The 22680-nt window shown below is 45.9% G+C and overlaps 1 protein-coding gene across 2 annotated transcripts in view; it reads right to left on the reverse strand.

The window, feature by feature from the left end:
- Positions 1 to 13132: 13132 nt before the first annotated feature.
- Positions 13133 to 22680, reverse strand: part of LOC147024513 (uncharacterized) — a 90558-nt gene continuing 81010 nt past the window's right edge. For both annotated transcript variants that reach the window (XM_085884514.1, XM_085884515.1), the window contains exon 7: positions 13133 to 14981. In XM_085884514.1, the coding sequence (XP_085740640.1) occupies positions 14955 to 14981 (27 nt within the window). In that variant the 3' untranslated portion in view covers positions 13133 to 14954. The remainder of the gene's footprint in view (positions 14982 to 22680) is intronic.

The following is a 22680-nucleotide window of genomic DNA, read 5'->3' on the forward strand; positions in this document are numbered from 1 at the left end:
GAGGGGCGGATCCAGCCTGGGTGAAGATTCAAAGGTGAAAAGGGGGAGGGCGCTGATTTTTGGTGGTGAAGCCCAGAGCGACCCCTCCCCTTGGGGCTCTAAAAAGCCACGTTCACTCGCCGACAAGCAGTTGGAGTTGAGAAGAGCAGTTGGGGAGAGCGCTTGGAGAGAGCGCTTGAGTTGAGTGGAGTTGGGAGCTCGGAGGCAGTGGAGAGCTGGTTGCTTCGAGTTCGTGCTGCGCTGGAGTTCGTGGCTTGCGGTTGGCGGTGGGAGTGGAGAGACGCCCCGTTGAGGGCTGGAGAGTTCAGAGTTTGGGCAGTTGGTTCGCTGGGGGTTCGCCGGCGCGACCAGGAGGCCTGAGTCGAGACCCATTCACTCCTCCAGCGCGTCGTCGGCTGGGCCAGGCCGCAGTGGAGGCCGGACGACCAAGGGAGCCAGTTGGAGCTCGGGGTCCGGGCAAAGACACCGAGGGTCACCAAACCAGGACCCAGCGAGTCACCATGAGGGTGGCCAGGTAGCCCGCTCGGTCTCTCGGAGCCCCTTCGGTCATCCGACTCCGAGTAATTGTAAAGGCTCACGAGCCCGGTTCTTTCTTTCTGGGGTTTTGGATGAAAGTCTGTGGCGCCTTGTGTACCTAAGTAGAACTGATTAAGTGCATGATTGTGTACATGACAAAAGACATCGGCTGTAGGTTTTTGCTCGTGTATTGTCCCCATCCTCCCATTCATTGCATATGTGCATTGAAAATAAATGACCGCTATTGTTTGAATGTTAACCTGCTCGTTGTGTCACTTTCTGCCATTGACTGCCATGATGCGTTCGGAATATTAGCTGGCTGATTATAAGCCGATAAAACGTACATCTGGTCCGACGGGACTTGGCGATATAAAACCGCTCGGCAATCGCATACGGAACGAGCTGCTTAAGCGGCTCGTTTTCGTGCAGGCCCCGTCGAGGTATAAACTCCCGGCATTTCTGTCCGCGCGAATAGTTAGGTATATCGACAATTCGGCGATTGACCCTGTAGCGCGTGGACAGAAGAGTTGGCTGGTTTATGGTGTGTTAAAAACACCCGTAGCTGGGTTTCGGCGTTGATCCGGAAGCTGCGACTAGATTGCCACGTTTGGTGGGTGCGCGCGGCCGCAATTGGGCTAAAGGCGGTCGTCCGCACGCCGGACGGGCGGAAATTCACAACAATATATTACTAAAACTCTCATCTTGTATATTTGTATGTATGCATGTATGTTCCCAAAATACAGCCAAACGGTACATGATAGCGCAAAAAATTTAGGGCCACCTTACTCACCATTCTCCTGCAGTGTGCAAAAGTCAAGTTTCGTTCAAATCGGGCAACGAAAAAATGATTAAAAAATCAATTCCCGATTCAGTCAAGTACTCTTCGGGAGTATTTAATCAATGCAAACAACCTCAGCAGTAGAGTTCGCTGCAGCTATCTTTTTTCTTTTTCTTTTTTTTGAAATGATTTTTTTATCAACTGCTGTCACAACGGGAACCCTACGGGTTCACGTGTCGTCCAGTATGATTACTAAAAAATCCCCGCAACAATCCACACATACATTTTCCATTACAAACGTGACCATTATTCCCAACTTCGTGACAAGGAACTTCAGCCTCTTCCCCACAACACCACGTTACAATCCTACCTCACTACAAATGCCACAACGTGTTCCCATGACTCAACAACTGCCACAACTGCCACATGGTCATTGAACACTCACCACAGCCTCGAGGGACGTGGGGGAGACCAAGGTCAGGTTATTTTGGAGCATAACTCGAAGCGCAAACGTCTGCTGGAGCTCATTTAGATCATGGATCATGCAGCAACACTAACACATACAGACTCTTCTATGATTAACGATAGGATATTTTCTCTCACACATCGTTCTCCTTCCATCTATCTCTCGTCTACTGTGGATGCAAAAGAGCAATCAACGTCGGCAAGCCCGACCAACTGTTCTTTTCAGAGCAAAACCCAAGAGTGAACCGAACTGACTTACCCCTCACATTCTTCCTCTTACACTACGCCGCACCCCACGTCGCAATACACTGGCACCTCTCAAACACACACTCCAGACACCCTCAGTATTTCTCCCTCCTCCCCTTTCCTAAGCGTTCTGGGCTGCACAGATCTGCTGGGCATGCCAGGTATTTAGAGGTCGTTAATCCTCAACTGTTTCTATCTCTCTGGGGTATCTCTAATTTTCCTCTGTTGTGTGTGTGTGTGTGTGTGTGTGTGTGTGTGTGTGTGTGTGTGTGTGTGTGTGTGTGTGTGTGTGTGTACGTGTGCGTGATGGTGCCTGTTCAGAAGTAGCATAAGTTCAGACTGCATAAGAATATTTGGGATAACTCTGCACTGTCGTCTTTTGTAAATATTGTTTGCCTTTCGCCGCACCGCACAAATTCCTTAATTTCCCTGCTGTACATTTGCAATAAACCCCATTACTGTGCCATATAACTTTCCTGGTTGAAATAAATGTGTTTTTTAGAAACGTTCCCAGTAGTAGGGGAGCCAAACCCCAAAAAGAGACTCATTTAGGCTTTTCGGTAGTCATGCATGATATGACATGCATGACTTCGGTAGACAGTAAACTGATGTACCACATGACACGTGCACAGACGAACAGCAACTACTTCAGCCACTTGCCGAGCACCCATTGTCGATAGCGGTACCGTGCTACATCATTCTGAGTGAATTGTTCACTCACTGCAGACGCTTTTGCCGCGCCATGTCATTTAGAGTGAGTGGTTCGTGCTCTATCACTCCAAACAAATGGTCCGTGCTCTGTCACCCTGAGCGAGTGGTTCGTGCTCTGTCAGGTGCAGCCGAGCTGCCAAGTACGTATCGGCTATTTAACATATTCTTGAGGAATAAATTCCCGGCTAAGCTCGGGTGCGGGTCATGCTGGACCAATGGAAGAAAAGACAAAAACGAGCTGTAGTAGGGGAGCCAAGGGCCCCCAACTTCTGATGGAGGTGGTCATGCATGATATACTTTTGTTTGATGTATTTTTGGTAGGTACAGTGATTCTGCACTGGGAAAAAATTGTTAGCCCTTCCGATCTTCTTGCGAATTGATGCTATGGCCATATGTTTGACATTTCACCTCTGAGAAAAGTGAGCAAAAATAGAGGGGTAGGGAAAGGAAAATGCCTGTAATAGGTACTCGCAATACATAAAACCACAAGTGTTAGGTATCATTGGAAAGGTCTTGGGTTATGCTAATTACTCATATTATTCAAATTGTTATGATGTCATTGATGACGTCACTAGAAGTCAAAAGGTCACCGATTTTGAGGGCAGGTGAAAATCTGGGGTACCAGCACATACGTTATTTTTTGTGGCAATATGCAAGGAGTTAGAAGAAAATATAAGAGTGCAAAATTTTCAGGAGATATTAAGGAAGTTTTTGATACCATGATAGTTCATATTTATCTTGTAGATTTTATGTTAACCCCTTGTGTTTAGAATGCGAATTTCACGAAATCGGCCAAAAATTGCATAGAGTAGAATCCCTCTAATTCGACATCCCTGTTATTCGACATTCTGTCTAATTCGACACTTATTTCCCGGTCCCGAATGGCACTAACGTTTTTTGAGTTAACGCAAATCCCTGTAATTCGGCCCCCGCTTTTTCGACATTCAACATTATTTTTCGGTCCCTGTAATGGAGAAGTGATCCCTCTAATTCGACAATTTACCAAAATTGTAAAAATCTCCACGCTGATCGTCGCAATGGGATTAATCACCATGACTGAACTCCAGGGGTCGAAGGTTTGTCAAATGACGCAACACAAACGACGCAGCAGGTATGACTCTTTGGTAATTAATTGAACCATTGTGTGTCATTTCCTTTGATGATTGAGTTAACTGACATTTCGACTCGATGTCTAAGTCTTTGACAATGATCTAAGCGCGATGGAGCAACGCAGAGAAGCAGAACAATCACAACAGCACAAAAAAGAAGATGAAGACTACGATTGTGACGAGAACCCAAAGCATACGAAAAGGGACGTTTTAACCGCGATTGACATTTTGAAGGACTTTGCACTGAGAAAAAACCTTGACATGGTCGCGATCCTCAGGAAATACATTCGTGCTGAGCGGATCGGAAACTGGGACCTGCATGTCAAAATGTGCAAAGAAATGTTGCCGTATTTGGTTGCTGCAGGACATCACAAATATGTTTCATGTCTGCCCCACTATATACAAGCAATGGAAGAGCTGCCAGAAACTGTCTGATCTCAGTTTGAAACGGGAAAGTTCACTGTTCGACAAAAGCGTGGTAAATACAACGGAGTGTGGACTGACATGGCAATGGAGCAAACGTACAATAAAGATGCTAAGACGAAGTTGTTCTCCGGTGTCTCACAAACCCAAGCAACGATCAGCAAGTATCTGAAGGCATTGCCTGAACTTACTTCAATCTCACAACAAACCCTTGAAATGGTCCACATGATGAAGGATGACGTTCTGCCAAGAAATGGTTCATCAGTGAAGGAGGACAACTGCGTCTCCAACATAATCAAGGTCATTAGTGAGAAGTTCATTCATCCATTCACGAGTTGTGTTAGTGAGTCCCTGACAAATATTGCAACAGGCGAAGTAGCCTCTTCCACAGAACTGGCGTTAGCCAAAGAGAAAGGGCTTGCTGCACTTAAGCTGGCAGAAGAGAATGATGCAACTAAGGTCGTTCCCCTTAATCTGAAAACCTTCCAGGAGAAAATCAAGCCAATGTCAAAAGAGTCAAAACAAAAGGAGCTCCATCAGGAAGAAGAGGATGTCATGCGGTCTTTGTGCTTTGCTCAAAATTTGGATGAAACACAGAAGATTGATGCATTTTCCCATGAATGGACCAGATATCCTAGTTCACTGTTTGACCCAGATAGGGAACACCCATGTGGCTTTGCAATGCGTAAAGGTAATAAAGCACACTACCTTGCTGCCCTGAGAGAGGCCTGCAGAACATCCTGGGTTGAATGTGAAAAACTAGATGAAGCCAATAGATTTGAAAGCAGCACTGGTGTGATTGTGGATATGATGGCATTTGTACAGCGCTTTAAGGACATGGGTTGCACTGATTTCAATCAACTTCAGAAACGTTACCTGCAAAAGATGGTGACTATGCTTCCTGATGGATGTCAAATAATCCATATTGTTCGGGATAGATATGACGTCAGCCCAGAGAGAAGCTTGAAGCAGGAGGAACGTAGTCGTCGGGAGAAAGAAACTCGGTCATTGAAGACCTTCATTCCACAGCCTAACCTGCCCCTGCCGAAATGGATAAAATTCATCGGGAAGAAAGAAAACAAGAGAAACCTTCTCAAGTTTCTTTTAGACTCATGGTCCAATGGAGAGAATGATATCCCTGAAGGAGTTCAAATCATTGTCGGTGGCTTCACTGAAACCACAGTGAAATTGGCAAGTGGCCTGGTCCAGGAAGTATCAACTCTCTCCAATTCAAATCACGAGGAAGCTGACACCCTCATTTTCGCTCATGCTGCCTATATGGTTCGAGAACAGAACATTCAGAGAATAATCATTGAGGCAAATGACACAGATATAGTGATGATGGGTATTTTCCATGTTCATCGGTTACTTGGTTTGCAGGAACTCTGGCTTCACAGGCACACAGTAGCATCAGACGTGCACATCTCCTGCCACGCCATTTCCACATATCTGGAGGAAACATTCCCGAATCAAAATATAACGGGAGTAATCCTGGCAGCATACATCCTAACAGGTTGTGACACAGTTAGTTACCCTTTCCGTATTGGTAAGAAACGGGCTCTGAAAGAGGCACTGCAATGCACCAACTATCTTGGCCCAGTGGCAGACTTCGGTGAAGACGTCATAGATGTCGAGCAATCTGTAGTTGATTCTGCTGAGAAATACTTCTTTGCATTGTATGGCAAGAACGGCTTCACTGGGACAATGGGTGAACTACGATGCCATATTTTCATGACTAAAAACGGAGACAAGATCACTGCCCCCAATTTCTTATGCATTCAAACTTCATCTGCTAAGAGCACTCAATCAGTTGATCATTTGCAAAAAAGCTAGAGAAGTGACACCTACAATGCCAGATCCTACATCATTTGGACGACACATAGAAAATGGTACACTGGTTGCAGTCAGAATGACCAAAGAGCGAAAGCCAAACGTGTCAGGACATCATGTAAATGCAAAAAAGGGCGTTGCCAAGTGAGGTGCCAGTGTAAAGCAGCATGAGTGAAGAAGTGCACAATTTATTGTGCCTGTCGTGGTCAGCCAGAGCTATGTGATCTACAGCCACAAGAATAATTTGTGAATGACTGATACAATAATGTAATTTGAATGAGTGATTGTTGCAATAAACAAATTATGTAGATGTCATTATTTCTCCATAGCTTTTTTCGCATATTGCAAAAAGAATTCTCCATCAGATGGTGCGGCTCTAGATTCCATGACAAATTTGGAAGGAAAGGGTTAAAGTGCGTGGAAAATTAATCTCGGGGATTTATTTGTTATCTTAGCAATGGTTTCAGGAGGTTTATCAAGTTAAAACATTTATTCAAGCTGTTAATACAGTGATACCTCGAAAATTAGAAATATGCCATTTTTGGCCGATTTCGTGAAATTCGCATTCTAAACACAAGGGGTTAACATAAAATCTACAAGATAAATATGAACTTTCTTGGTATCAAAAACTTCCTTGATATCTCCTGAAAATTTTGCACTATTTTATTTTCTTCTAACTCCTTGCATATTGCCACAAAAAATATTGTATATGCTGGTACCCCAGATTTTCACCTACCCTCAAAATCGGTGACCTTTTGACCTCTAGTGACGTCATCGATGACGTCATGAAAATTTGCATGAAATGAGTAATTAGCATAACCCAAGACCTTTCCAATGATACCAAATAGTTGTGGTTTTATGTAATGCAGGTATCTATTAGAGGCATTTTCCTTTCCCCTATCCCTCTATTTTTGCTCACTTTTTCTCGGAAGTGAAAAGTCAAACATATGGCCATGGCATCAATTCGCAAGAAGATCGGAAGGGCTAACAGTTTTTTTCCAGTGCAGAATCACTATACCTACCCAAAAATGCATCAAACAAAAGTATATCATGCATGACCACCTCCATCAGAAGTTGGGGGCCCTTGGCTCCCCTACTACAGCTCGTTTTTGTCTTTTCTTCCATTGGTCCAGCATGACCCGCACCCGAGCTTAGCCGGGAATTTATTCCTCAAGAATATGTTAAATAGCCGATACGTACTTGGCAGCTCGGCTGCACCTGACAGAGCACGAACCACTCGCTCAGGGTGACAGAGCACGGACCATTTGTTTGGAGTGATAGAGCACGACCCACTCGCTCAGGGTGATGGAGCACGAACCACTCACTCTAAATGACATGGCGTGGCAAAAGCGTCAGCAGTGAGTGAACAATTCACTCAGAATGATGTAGCACGGTACCGCTATCGACAATGGGTGCTCGGCAAGTGGCTGAAGCAGTTGCTGTTCGTCTGTGCACGTGTCATGTGGTACATCAGTTTACTGTCCGCGCAGACGTTATAACTTTATTTTAAAACATCTGTTACTCTGGGGGAGTATTCCCTCTGGGGGACAGGGTGTGAGGTCTCGCAGTGAATGCATTAAATCATATAGCTCAATGAAGCAGGTTGATTTTGGCACGTTCCTAAATTTTTGTTCACTGTATATAATTCTCCAAACAGTAGAAAAAGATAAGTTTAATGCTGTGGAAATTTCACATTTTCTTATGTATGTATGGAGAAGGAGGGAACATAGCCTTTGCTTGCTTAAAGTAAATCGGTATATCGGCTTCGCTATTAGACTCGTTATTTCTTCAAATTATCAGATTTCACAACGGATGTCAACACTTATTTAGTCCAGACGATATCCGATCCTAAAAAGCAAAATAATATTTTGATGATATACTTTAATTAGGCTGTGAGAGTCGATCATGGAAAAATCATGAAATCACTCCAAACTCATAATTTGAAAACTATAGCACTTATAAAAGTGATGTATACAGCGATTCATAGCTATGATGAATTATTCATAGCTATGATGAGCTACGATGATTCATAGCTATTCTTTAATATGAGTGAGGAAAGTGAAAAAAACTTTATCATTGAGAAATCGTTGTGGCCTGTTCCAAGTCAAGATGTGGTTAAGCAGGCCAAAAAACATGGCGGCTTCAGACCCCAGCAAGGTTCCCCAGGAAACGCCTTAAGACCCCCAGAGAACGAGGTGGCCGAGGATTGCCTGATGAAGGATATAATTAAATAAGGCCGATAATTATTTTCAAAAGGCGTGTTTTAATAAACCCAAATATCCAGTTTTCATTCTTGCACTTCCTTGGAGTTTTCTTGGTATGCATGCAAAGTTTCAGGCTGCTAGGTTTTATGGTTTTGGAGTTGTGGAGGAGATACTGACACGCACGCACTCACGCATGCACGCACACACACACTTTTATTAGTATAGATGGAGAAGACAAATTCATAATTTGTTCAAAAGGTCAAAGGTCAGCTTCACATAAAATCATCAATTTTCATTCAATTGATCTGAAATTTTAATCATCATTGGAACTTTTGTAATCAAATTTTCAACAAAGCTTTATTATGAGAATTTGGAAAAGACAAATTAAGAATTTGGTATTTGGACAAACACACACATTGACATTTATTCGTATAGATTAGAGTTTCAATTTGGTACAGTAATTTGTTGACTGTATATTAATAAAGCTATAACCTGTGATTTGAAAAGACCTGTTTTTTCAGCAGTGTTTTTTGAACACAAATAATATCAGGTTGTTTTTTTTTACACACCATAAGCATTAAAAAAATTCTGATCCATGGGGAAAGAAACTTTTTGCACTCCATTGTAACACAAAAATGATCCCCTATAGATTGGTATTCCTGGTGTTGGCTTAATGGTTAGGGTGGTGAACTTAGGATCCTTGCATCCTGAGTTCAAATCCCACTCGCTGTTGAATTAATACCAGGTGGGGTTGACTCTGCCTGTCATCCTTCTGAGTTTGGCAAAGTGAGTGCCAGCTTGCTGGTATCCAGTGTTGGAGTGGTGACCTGTCCAGGATTGTTCACAATAGTCAAGGAGACTGCTTACGCAGCACCAATGCTCTGCACAGAGTATGGTCTCAATGGATGGATGGATAGATAGGTGAGTTTCAAAACTGCCAATAATCCATGGCACTTGCTTCTTCCTGATTTGTTGAAAATTATATTAATAGAATCCAAAGAAATGTCTTCCAAACACAGATGTTTTATTGCCATTGATGAAATTATGATGATTTCTTTACAATCTTAATTTTGGTTATAAAGTTCAACCATGAAGTTACTTTTATAGAGGGAATAGCCATGCCATACAGAATGGAGCAAACAAAGGAATAAATTGATCATGCCTCAATCTGCTGTTAAGGTGTTCACAGTAGAGGCCCATTTCTGAGAAGGAAACACAAGTAAATTGAGCCATTAATCAGCAACACAAGATGAATAAAGTGCATTGACCAAGTAATATCTATGTGTGTTTTAATGTGCGATGTGTCGCAGGTCTACAAGATCTCCATGTGGTTATTGTTGTTGTGGTTCTTGTCGGGTGTCGATTTTTGAAATGTGCACCCATTGGTTGGACAGCTGCCTGACCCCACCTACATTTGTCGCTTGACTCCACCCACCATGGCACCCAGACAAAATAATATGGCTGCCAGTTTGGTTTTCTGGTGGACAGAAAGACTTCAGGCCTGTAGGCATCTGCTGATTAAATACACTGCCCAAGTTTGTTGCATCAGAATTCAATTGTCTTTGTTTGGGTTGTGTTACTTATGATGAGTGACCCCAAACAAATCGAATCATATGTGGAATAACAATTATTTGTAAGATTTATTCAACAGGAGTTGAGTGGACAGAGGAGGCAAGAAGAAAATATATATATATATATATATATATATATATATATATATATATATATATATATATATATATATATATTGTTACGGCTGTGGAAATTCGCATGACACCATAAAGGGCCCTCAGGTGAGATATCTTCATAGGTACATGTGTAGTTAGCCCAAACCCATTGTATAGAGGGAATTTATGTGATCCATCCGGGCTGCGACGCTTTGAGTAAGCCATTTTTCTGTTCTATCTTTTATTTCAAACACACAACATCTCAACAACCATGCCATCCCCATCACAGCGCCAACCACACTGCAACCACGCCACCTCCACCATCTACGCTACCACATCTTCGCCACTACGTCCGCTTCCGAATGGCAAACAAAGGCGCCAAGGAGGGAACTGCGAGGATGTGCAGGTTTCCCCGCCTGTTTCTTCCGTTTGACTTCCCCGCGCTTTGGAGTGGAGGAGCGGCGATGCAGGTTAAAGATCAGAGGTCATGTGAAGGAGGGGTCTCATTTTGGGGGAATAATTCCCTGGCCCAGAGCCAAAAACTGACTCCCCCGGCCCCCGCACGGGGCGGGGTGGAGGGAAAGCGTGAGGGAACGCCCTTTTCGGGAACCCTCTCGAAGGAAGGTAGAGCCAAGAATGGGGCGGGGCGAAGGGCGGAGCCCCGCGCTCTAAAAGACGGACACGGGCGGGGCGCTCTGTAGCCTCTTCCTCTTGCGCCTCTTCCTCTTGGGCCTCTTCCTCAGGAGCCTCTTCCTCTTGAGCCTCTTCCTCTTGCGCCTCTTCCTCTTCCACCTCTTCCTCTTCGTCTTGGCTGGTGGTCTGGTTGGTCTTCAGTTGGTTTTTGTGGAGAGTTGGTCTTTGGGAAGAGGTCCTGCGCCCGCGCCTTGGCGAGCGGCCCTGTCACGAAGGCACGGACGGGAGACGCGGGAGCGCCAGGAGTGAGGTGGACCTGCGCGTCCGGACGGAGAGTGCCGGAGAGGGTTCGCCGGCCGCGAGAGAGGTCGGAGCCAGGCGCGACCATGCTGACGGTCATGGGAGAAGGACTCACCAGCCATAAAAGGGAAGTCGCGACTTCTTTCTTTCTTTTCCTTCCTTTGCTTTTTGTATAAATGTGTGTGTTGGCGCCGTCTGTGAAGTAGAACTGCATAAGTGTTGCCGTGTGTCGGTCGTAGTCGGTTGTAGCTCTGCATTTGCTTTTGTTGCATGACTGTTTTAACTGTTATATGTGCATTTTTGACTGTATGGCTGTATATACGTGCTTGTCTGTGTGTATGTGAATAAATGCTTGCTTGTTGAACTGTTCCTGCTCCGCTTTGTCTCTTTTCCTTTTTTATTGACCCTCCATCTTGCATCACGTAAGGGATTCGTAGTGGGTGCAACATCCCGGTAATTAATCTGAACCGTCCAGGTCGACAATAACACCGCTCGGTTATCCCGATAGTACGGAACGGGCCGCCCAAGCGGCTCGTGTCCGGAGTCGACCTGCGGCGAGGTACAATCGCCCGGTTTACCATCTGCGTGGGTACTTAGGTAGGTCGAGTTTGGCGAACAACCCTATCCTACGCGGGTGGCCGATTGGCACGATTGTGGTGAGGTCGAAAGGCCCACCCGTGACTAGCTCCTGGCGTTGGTCTGAGAGGGTCACGACAGAATTGTCCGTCCGGTGGGCGACGTGCCGCGATTCGAGTTACGTGGCCGTTCGCACGCCGGCAGGCACGAATTTGCAAATATATATATATATATATATATACATATATATATATATATATATATATATATATATATATATATATATATATATATATATATACATATATATATTTTGCATCACAGATTGTAACCACATTGTGGCCATCCTTGTTATTATCAAGAATCGCAAAGACTTCACTTTCGCTGAGTCATGCAACTCCATTGTGTAATTTCTTCCACTGGTAGCATATGAGTTGCCAGGGGGTAGATCTATACTGTGTATGCTGTGCCTCCTGCAGGTTAAAGCAGAAATTGTGCCAGGGATCGGATACTACTCTTTGTGAAGGGGACCGTTGGATCTTTAACGTCCACCAACTAATGTTGGCAGATGAGATGCCCAGTTGAAACATCTATCTGAGGGATGACACACATTGATGCCTCACCCTGCCAGCGAAACATCAGGGTGACAGTTTCTAGCTGGGTGTGGATTCAAACCCAGGCTAGACAACTGTGGGAGAATCCTAAAGCAACACAGTGGGAGTCATTAATTTCTGTTTATGGAAGCACATTGCCTTTGTTATTTTTAACCAAATTATGAATCCCAATGCATCACATTGGCTTTCAAATTCATGAAAAAAACAATTGCTTCCAAAGTTGTATGATAATTATTGATGACCTCAAGTTCGTAGGTCGATATCGTCTGTATCCAAGGTCAAATGTCACTTAAAATACGTTCATAACAAGCATCAGGGTGTGTAGGCACCCACTCTAGGCTGTTGCAGTTACTTCCCATGTTGCGATCAAGTCCATGACCCCACGCGTTATTGCTTCTCGGCTGGTTCATGGAAACTCAGGATTATATTGCCTCACTTCTGCCTTCACCACTCCACCATTTTCATCCCTCCATCCTCCCTTAGCTCACCTCGGTCGCACACGTTTTTACAGGATCAAACACCTGATTACTTTCCAATTACAAGCTGAACACTCACCTCCATTCCTTCATCCTTCACGATAACGTTATCATTCATCTATGTGTTTGTCGCATCGTCCATCAAGCTTCTCCCATCAGTCCTGCAAGAGTGCTGACCATTGTCACCTTATACTTTCTCCCATACACACTCCTCTTCTCGTCTACCCTTTCTCTTAAGCTTTGTTCATTCATAAACAACGAATTTGCTTTGTGGTGGTGTTTTCGTATGACAGCATCTCCTGAATACTCTGAACGTTATATTGTTGAAGATTCGACGGCACTTAACAGCACCGCCGTCTCAGGGGTTATAACGCCGGCTAGTTCGGCACAGGTCTCGGGTCATGTGCCTCGGATCACGATACCAAAGTAAACCTGGGCCTTACCAGTTGGGGAAATAGACCCCGGCTACAGACTGGGTTTGATCAGAGACCGAGCGAAGTCTGCCAGTCTGTAGCCCGTTTGGTTTTTAATAAAAATCGAGTGATTGTTCCTCAGCGCAGCAGGAATAAATTCAAGGCGGCAACTTTCATATGAATCAGCCAGATTTATTGGGAACACATCGGGAAACACGACACAAGCAAAGCATTCACGATAAAGTTATCATTCATCAATAACGCGCTCTTAACTAGGGAACTACGGATATGGCTTTCGAAGGGAGCGCTAGTGAAATAAACCTTACGCCTGGACAACATTCATACAAGACACGGAGTACTTGGTGGTGCCTCATGGATGAGAGGAAAAGTGTGTAAGGCACGAATGCGGCTCGTGGCAAGCCGATGGTCTCGGATTCGAGCGCCCAGCTCGAGCATACAGCTCGGCAAGATGGCGCCCGTACTCCTATCGGCACCGCTCGCGCATGCCGTGTGGCAAGATGGCGGCGACGATGTCCTTTTGTCGGCACTGCTCACGCACCAGCCTAGGCGCGTCCAGCCCCTGTAAGGTCGACGACACAAGAGCTAAAGATCCGGTGTGTTCCAGCTGGTTTTTCACAAGGTCCAGTATGCGAATCCAGGCCTGGCCTGTACACCAGACCAGGCCAAATCTGGGTGTTGGGCTCCGCAGGCAGATCGACGGGATGAAAGACGACATGGTCCAGCCGCGCAGGGAGTAAGGACAGTCAGAGGCTCCGTGGTTGGAGTCAGGATGAACCTGTGGATCACTTGCAGGCTGGATCCATCACCAGGATTATCCGAGGAGGAACAGCTGGCCAAGCCACTCCTCATAACGCAGATCGCAGACTCACAAAGCAGTTCCTCTTGCCTTCTCGGGGCGGGCCTTTTTGACCGCCTCTGGGGACACGTGATTGGTCCATCGTTCGAGTTTGCTGCAGCCCTCCGCCAATGGGTTTCTGACACGTCTTGTTGACTGACTGTCAGGGCGTTGGGTGGGGGCTAGTTAGGAGGGGGGAGGAAGAAGAAGACGCCTCTCGGTACACCACCACTGTACGAACACTGGACAGCCTGCTACACTTCCCGACACACATGTAACGTCCGATTACCAAACAACCTGGCTAAACGTGCATTTAAGGGGGGATCTGGGCTAATCCTATATTTAATAACACACTAAGGGCCCATTTCCGCAAACAATATGTGCAGTTCATGATTCTAATACAGAAACACATATATGGTATACTGGTTTTGATTGACGACATCAGTATTGCTAGGAATCACCACAGTGCAAAAAACAGCCTGATAGCTCATAAGCTCTGTAGAAACAGTGCGCCCCAACAAAGTTTGATCCTGAAAGCTCAGTTGAGCTCCACTGAGGCTGGGCTGCTATGAACGCTGTGCCTTCGATGAATGCCGAATCTCTGACAGTGTCTTCATCTCGAAGATATATTTCTCCCCTCCGATACAGCATAATTCAATGTTCTTTCGGTCATTGCCTTTCAGATCATACACACCAGGTATGCCCCTTGTCTCTCAAGGGCCAATCACCCGGGTGCCCATCGATCCAAGTCTATGGCCAAATTCTTCCCCAGCCACCTTCCTGTACCATTGTCCAACTATGATGACTGCTTCTCAACCAAAGTGAGTTTCTTGATACTTTCCGTTTTTACGAAGATTATCAATTTCGTTTACATTTTCTCCCCTTTAACTTAACAGTGCAAATACTCAACAATTTTATGTCAAAACAACAATCTTGCATGTACTGAATTCTAATTCCAGACCAGCAATAATTGTAACATCATCAACCATTCTGCTCAAACAAAGGAAAGCATCACCATGAAATACAGAAATTCTCATTTTTATAACAATATCAAATAAATTTACAATGTTTTATCCAAAATTACATCCAGCATTATCTGAAGTGTTTCATTTTCGGCCCACACAGGATAATCTTCCATTATGGATTGCTTGTGTCAAAAGAGGTCTGGAAGCAAAAAGGTGACATAAAAACAATCAGGAAAACCATTCAGATAAATTAATTTTACATTCTTCTTCTACTTCTATTTTGATATTATATCTCTGCAAATACCAGCTCAATCTCCGTGAAAATTGCAAATATGACATTCAACCATGTAATTTGCACAATAAGACCATACAACGATCATCACTATGTAAACAACCAAGAAAGTTGAGGTTACAAGAACAAATAAAGTTTCAGAATCTGGAATTGTGTAAAGGCAATTCTAATCCATGTAAATCCTGCTGGAATATTAGTCAACGTGTGCAATAAAAACACACAATCAACACCATTACTTTTGAAAGTAGTCCAAAATTTCCAGGATCCTGTCTAAAAGTTTTCGCTATAATTTCGCAATGATTGAACAGTAGTCGACAACGTTATAATGTCAGATTCTGAGTTAACCTCACTTCTCTGTCATTCATGATATAATCAGGTATATATATATATATATATATATATATATATATATATATATATATATATATATATATATATATATATATATATATATATATAAAATCATGATAGAATCTTGATATATGCCTTTTGGAAAAATGCGGACCCGAGTTTTGTGCTTCCCCATCTGGGTTAGTTGCTGTGGTGACACTGGACAGTGTTGCTGCATTGTCTGGAGGATACAGGGTGTGTGTCTCAAGAGGTTGGCACTTACCGCCTGATAGTACAGGATCCCGAACGCAGTCATAGCATACTGGGAGGCTGCTCTATCAGCAGGCGAATAATACCCTGTCTGCTTTAATGCCATGTCACGCATGGATGGTGTCCCTGAAGTGGGCTGGGTGGGTCACCCACGAGGCCACTGGACTGGGCTGGGTGGGTCACCCACGAGGCCACTGGACTGCAGGTGTTACAGCATCAGGTCATGTAAGAGCACTGATCTCTGGGGTTGCTGTAGCATATACCATGGAGGGTGGCTTTTATACTCAGGTTCCCTCACTTTCTTCTTCTTTGAAATATATGACTGTACAAATTACAAATGGGAGCGAACATGTCATGCATAAAGCACCCACTCGGCATGACAAGGTAGGTGTTAGAGTTGCTTGTCTGATTGTTGGTACTATGCGTGGTAGAGCTGGTGAGATAGCGGAAACTTTGAGCCGCAGAAGAGTGGATGTATGCTGTGTGCAAGAAACAAGGTGGAGTGGAGGTGCTGCGAGAATGGTCACAGGTAGAAATCAGGTTAGGTCAGGTATGGGAGCATGTGCCAGAATAGCGCGTCGCTGCGTCCACTTTCCGCCGGTACTCCAGGGGCCTCCGTCTGGCCATCCCCCAGGCAGATGCCAGGCCCATCCCCATCTCCTTGAGATGATGGTCAACCTGCTGCAACCATGAGGCACGTGGTCGGCCCACTGGCCTCCTCCACTCATGAGACTCCCTCGCTGAGAGAATCTGGTGAGCAGGATCAGCATCAGGAAAACGAGCCACATGTCCATACAGCCGCAACTGACGCTCACGGACTATGCAGGTAACAAATCTCATCCGAGTCTCTCTCAGCAACCGCTCGTTGGACACAAAATCCGACCAGCGATAGCCAAGGATTCTCCGAAGACACCTGGTACCAAAGGAATTAAGTCTCCATCTCAGATCCTTGGTCAGAGTCCAAGTCTCGCACCCATAAAGCAAGACTGGAAGTACCAAGGACCTGAAGACTCGGACTTTCGTCCTCCCGCACAGGTATGGGCAGCGCCACACCCCATGATCCAGTGAATCCATGACTCCCCAGGCCCGACCCAGACGTCTATTGACCTCTGACTCGCAGCCAGCAGAGACATGAATATCACTGCCAAGGTAAGTGAATCTCTCTACGACCTCAACATCCTCACCACAAACAGACACAGACAGGACAGCAGCATCCAAGATGTCACCGAAAGCCTGGATCTTAGTTTTGACCCAAGAAACCCGTAATCCCAGCGGCTCCGAATCCTCATTCAGCACCTCGAGGGCCCCCAAAAAGATGTCTAAAGTCTCCGCAAAGATGACTGCATCATCTGCAAAATCAAGGTCTGAGATCTTGACATTCCCAAACGATGCACCGCAACTTGATCTCTCAGACATCCTCCCTAAAATCCAGTCCATACAAGTGCTGAAAAGTGTGGGGGCAAGTACACATCCCTGACGAACTCCAGTAACAACTGGAAATAAGTCAGAGGTGGTACCACCACACTTCACAGCACTCTCAGTACCAGAGTAGAGTTAAGACATCAGATCGATCAGTTTTGGTGGCACCCCATGAAGACCAAGAATCCTCCAGAGGACATCCCAATTAACTGAATCGAACGCTTTACAGAGATCAACATAGGCTGCAAGCAGCCCCTGCCGAAACTCTTGTCTGCATTCGGTGAGGACACGAATGGCAAGGATACGGTCAATCGTTGACCTCTTTGGTGTAAAGCCTGACTGCTCTGGACGCTGGTGCTCAAGCAGATTGTGGCGAACCATATCAAGAATTATCCGAGCAAAGACCTTGCCCGGCACTGAGAGCAGCGTCACCCCTCGGTAGTTGTTGCAGTCTTGGCGATCACCCTTCCCTTTCCAGAGAGGGACAACAAGGCCCCTCTTCCAGTCAGTTGGGATGATGCCTGTGTTCCAGGCAGAGCACAAAATTGCATGCAACGACACGAGTGCACTATTTCCACCAGCCTTGAGAAGTTCAGCATGGATGCCACAGATCCCTGGAGCTTTGCCCCATTTCAACTGGTTCACCGCAGCCCGTGTTTCCACAAGCGAAGGTGGACCACAGTTGATTCGAGGGTCAGCAACAGGGATTGTAACACCCTTGACGTCCAACTCGACAGCTGGGGGATCAGCCTGGTACAACCGCTCAAAGTAACCGGCCCAGCGGGCCTTCACTTCAGACTCCTCTGTCAAGAGCCTACCACTCTCTGCTCGAACTGCAGTGCTCCGAGCGATGGGCTTGGATGAACGTAATGCGCGAATTCCCCTGTAAGCGGGACGAGAATCACCTGTCCACAGGTGATGCTCTACCCCCTTACAGATTCCTCGCACATAGGCCTCCTTGTCCACCCTCAGTGCACGTACAGTTTTACGCCTCAGCTCCCTGAACAGCTCAGTTCTGCCATTCAGCCTGGCCCTGCGACTCTGGTCAATGGTATCCAGTGTCCCTTGAGAGACAAAATTCTTCTTTGCCCTGCGGTGAGCTCCAAGACATCCACCGGCAACATCAAGGACGGTGGTCTTGAAGGCAATCCACAACTCTTCAGGACCCCGCAAAGCACTCAGACCACCCAAGTGTCCACTCAGCCTGTTCGCAAACTCCTCAGCTACTCTCTCATCCCTGATCTTGGCAACATCCAGCCTCGGCTGGGATAGTACCATTCTCCAGGATTTAAGGTGCAGCTTTAGAGTTGCGACAACAAGCCTGTGGTCAGTATTGAGGAACTGAGCACTCCGGTAGACCCTGCAGTTCTGGATCATCCTCCAACGACCGTCAATGAGGACATGGTCAATCTCCTTTGCCACACCGCCAGCGTTGGAATACCAAGTCCAGCGATGAGCTTGTGGGCGCTGAAACGATGAACCAGCCACCCTAAGTCCATCACTTCTTGCAAAGTCAAGGAACTTAGTGCTATTCTGGTTCATAGTTCCTGACCCATGGGGACCAACACACACCTCATAACCATCCCTATCAGTTCCAGTCGATGCATTGAAATCCCCCAAGACTAGAAGTGTATCTCTTCTGGGGCGCTGATCAACCACAGACTCGAGCGTGGCGTAGAATGCATCCTTCACGGTGAGATCACTCGCCTCATTCGGAGCATAAACAGAGACCAGAGAAATGACACCTAAGGAGTGACGAATCCTTAATCTCATAATACGCTCGTTGACCGGTGTTACCTCAATTATCATTGGGGTCAGCTTATTGGACACAGCTACAGCAACTCCTTGGGTATGGTGACCATCAGAGCGACCAGACCAATAGTAGGTGTAACCACCCACCATTATCTCGCCGCAATCCGGTCTCCGAACCTCAGAGAGAGCTGCAATCCCGATGTCCAAACGCTTGAGCTCAGATGATAACAGAGACAGGTGATCATCCTCTCTTAGGGATAGGACATTCCAGGCACCCACCCGAAGGGACCGCCTCAGGTTAACCCAAGGAGACCGCCGTCTGGTGGACGACACCTCAGCACCACTCCGACACACTCTCCCGCAATCTGACCCAGGGATGTTACCCTGTGGTTTCCCTCCATTCATCAAAGATTGGGGGTCCCGAAGGCTTTGCCCCAATCCCGTCATCCGGTGAGCTGCCCTGCGATTTTGTACCTGCCAGGTACAAATTGTTTTGGATAGGTTGTGACTCTGGAACTGGTGGTTTGGGATTATGGTGGCTGAAAAGTGGATGGAGAAGGTGTTGGAGGTTAGGAGGGTAAATGCAAGAGTAATAATCCTAAAGCTGTTGTTTGATAAGCGTATATTAACAGTAGTATCAACATATAAGGATTAAGTGATGAGGAGTAGGATGTGTTTTGGGACACACCTGTGCATGTTGTTTCAGGGATTAGCAAGAGAGAGAAGTTGTGGTGATCGGAGGGGATTTGAATAGACATGTTGGAGCATTGGCAGAAGGATATGAGGGTGTGCATGGTGGGTCAGGTTTCGGAGTAAAAGAAAAACTGAAGGTGTAAGAGTACTTGAGTTTGGGGATGTTTTAGATATGATCGTCTGCAACACAATGTTGAAGAAGAGGCCAAGCAGACTGATCCCTTATGAGTTAGGAGGCATAAAGAGCCAGAGAGACTACTTTATAGTTAGGAGATTAGATAGGAAGTTGGTTAAGGATGTGAAAACAATAGGTGGAGAAGAATGTGCCTTACAGCATCAGCTGCTAATGTGTGATGTAAAGTTAAGTTGGAGCAGGGAAAAGAGGAAACCTTTTGTCCCAAGGAGAAGAGTAGGGAAACTAAGAGATCAGAATGTAAAGGAACATTAATTTATTGGTATAGGGAACTTCTGGAAATGAATCTTGGAAACCCTATGGTAGGAGAGGAAGTAGAGTTGTTGGAACTCTTTAAAGGATGGGCTGCTGCGTGCTACTGCAAAGACATGTGGCTGGTCGAAGGGCCCAGCTCGACATGAGGCTACATGGTGGTGGAAAAATGAGATTGATATGGTGATTCAAGAACAAAGAAAACTGTTGAGGACTTGGAAAAAGGAAGGGAATAAGGAGGAATACTTAGTGGCTAAACATAGGGCAAGAAGGGAAGTTTACAAGGCTAAAAAATTAGTACAGGATTCACTTTCACATGTGATAAATAATGCAGATAGTAGAGGGGAGATATTTAGGATAGCAAAGCAAATGATGAGTCAAAATAAGGATCTTATAGGAGAACAATGTGTGAAAGATGATATGGAAAATGTACTGGTCGACCATGGGGAGATTATAAATGCTTGGAGGAGTTACTATGAGCACCTGCGAAATGAGGAGTTCCTTTGGAACAGGGATATTCTGGAGGCAGTAGAGCCGGTGCAGGGCCCACCACCTGAGACAAAGAATGGCTGAAGAAAGCCATCGATTAAATGGAGAATGGTAAAGTGGCGAGCAGCACTGGTATTGTCGCAGAGATGCTGAAGGCATCTGGTGATATTGGAGTGAATTTAATCACAAAATTGATAAATGCAATTATAAGGGAGACATCTGTCCCAGATGACTGGTTGAAGAGTGTTATGGTGGATATTTATAAAGGGAAGGGGGATGTCTTAGTTCAGAGCAATTATAGGGGTTTGAAGTTGCTGGACCACGGAATGAAAGTGGTGGAGAGAGTCCTGGATAAATTGATAAGACAGAGTGTTAATATACATGAAATGCAATTTGGTTTCATGCCAGGAAGGGACACAATAGAGGTAATTTTTATAGTTAGGCAATTATAAGAAAAAAATATCTCGGGAAGAATAAGCAACTGTACTTTATATTTGTGGATTTGGAGAAGGCGTTCGATGGAGTGCCTCAGGAAGTGGTGCAATGGTCCATGAGAAAGTTACGTGTGGAGGATTGGTTAGTTAGGGTAGTCATGACAATGTATGATGGCCCAAAAACCTCTGTGAGGGTAAATGGAGTGCAGAGTGAGGATTTTGAAGTGAAAGTGAGTGTTCATCAGGGGTCAGTTTTGAGCCCAATCCTTTTCATCATAGTTCTTGGGGCTATATCACAGGAATTTAGAGGAGGCTTACCTTGAGAACTCCTGCATGCTGATGACCTGGTGCTGATAGCCGACAGTGTGGAAGAGATAATGGGCAAATATATAGTATGGAAGGAGGGTATGGAGGCCAGAGGACTGAAAGTGAATAGAGGGCAAACAAAAGTACTGATTAGTGGTGTGGGAGAAGGAAGTGTGGAAAAAAGAAGGAGGTGGCCCTGTGGTGTCTGTAAAAAATGGTGTAGGTAGCAATTCAATATTGTGTAAATCCTGCAATTGCTGGGTGCACAAGAGGTGTAGTGGTATCAGAAGTAGACTGTAGGTGGTTCCTGACTTCAAATATGCTGTTTGCGCAGGTAAACAAGTGACTCCAGTTCAATTGGAAAGGTTAATTTATGGGGATATTGTTGTGGAAATGGCCCTTAGTGTGTTATTAAATATAGGATTATCCCAGATCCCCCCTTAAATGCATGTTTAGCCAGGTTGTTCGGTAATTGGACGTTACATGTGTGTCGGTATGTGTAGCAGGCTGTCCATTGTTCATACAGTGGTGGTGTGCCGAGAGGAGGTTTCTTCTTCTTCCTTCCCCCATCTGAACCATTCCCCGCCCAGCGCTCTGAGAGCATCAGTCGGCGAGAGGTGTCGGCAGCCGATTGGTGGAGGGCAGCTGCAATCTTGAGCGATGGACCAATCAAGAGTCCCCGGGGGAGTGTCCAAAGGTGCACACCCCAAGAAGGCAAGGGTGGAACTGCCTGAGCGTCGAGTGGGGCGATCGGCAGTAAGAGGAACTGCATGAGGGTTTTGCGATCGGCTTTCGTGAAAAAGCGAGCCCCAAGAAGCAAGAGAGTAACTGCCTGAGCATGGAGTCGGGTGATCGGCAGTAAGAGGAACTGGATGAGGGTTTTTGCGATTGGCTTTCGAGAAAAGGCTGCCCCGAAAGGCAAGAGGAACTGGATGAGGTCAGTCTGCCTTCTGCTGGATGAGAAACGACTGTGAGAGTCTGCAATCGGCTGTAAAAAGAAATGGCTGCTAGAGTCGAGTCTGCGATCTGCTTGATGAGCAGTGACTTGACGGCTGTTCCTCCTCGGCGATGGACCCAGCATGCAGGTCGTCCCCAGGTTCATCCTGAGTCCAACCACAGAGCCTCTGACTGGCTTTGCTCCCGGCACAGCTCGACACGTTTTTCCATCCCGTCGATCCACCTGCGGAGCCCAATACCCCAATTTGGTCTAGTCTGGTGAGCAGGTCAGGCCTGGATTTGTATGCTGGACCTTGTGAAAAGCCAGCTGGAGCACGCCGTGGATCTTTCGCTCTTGTGCCATCGACCTTACGGGGGCTGAACGCGCTGACGCTGGTGCGCAAGCGGTACTGGGAGAAGGAGTATGAGCGCCATTTTGCCACGCTGCGTGTTCGAGATTGGGCACTCAAATCCGTTGACATCGGCTTGTCACGAGCCGCATTCGTGCCTTTGACACTTTCCCCTCGTCCAT

This window comes from Eptatretus burgeri, chromosome 6 (assembly GCF_056783735.1).
Source record: "Eptatretus burgeri isolate ZD-2024b chromosome 6, Ebu_testis_v1, whole genome shotgun sequence".
In the NCBI taxonomy this organism is placed as follows: Eukaryota; Metazoa; Chordata; class Myxini; order Myxiniformes; family Myxinidae; genus Eptatretus; species Eptatretus burgeri.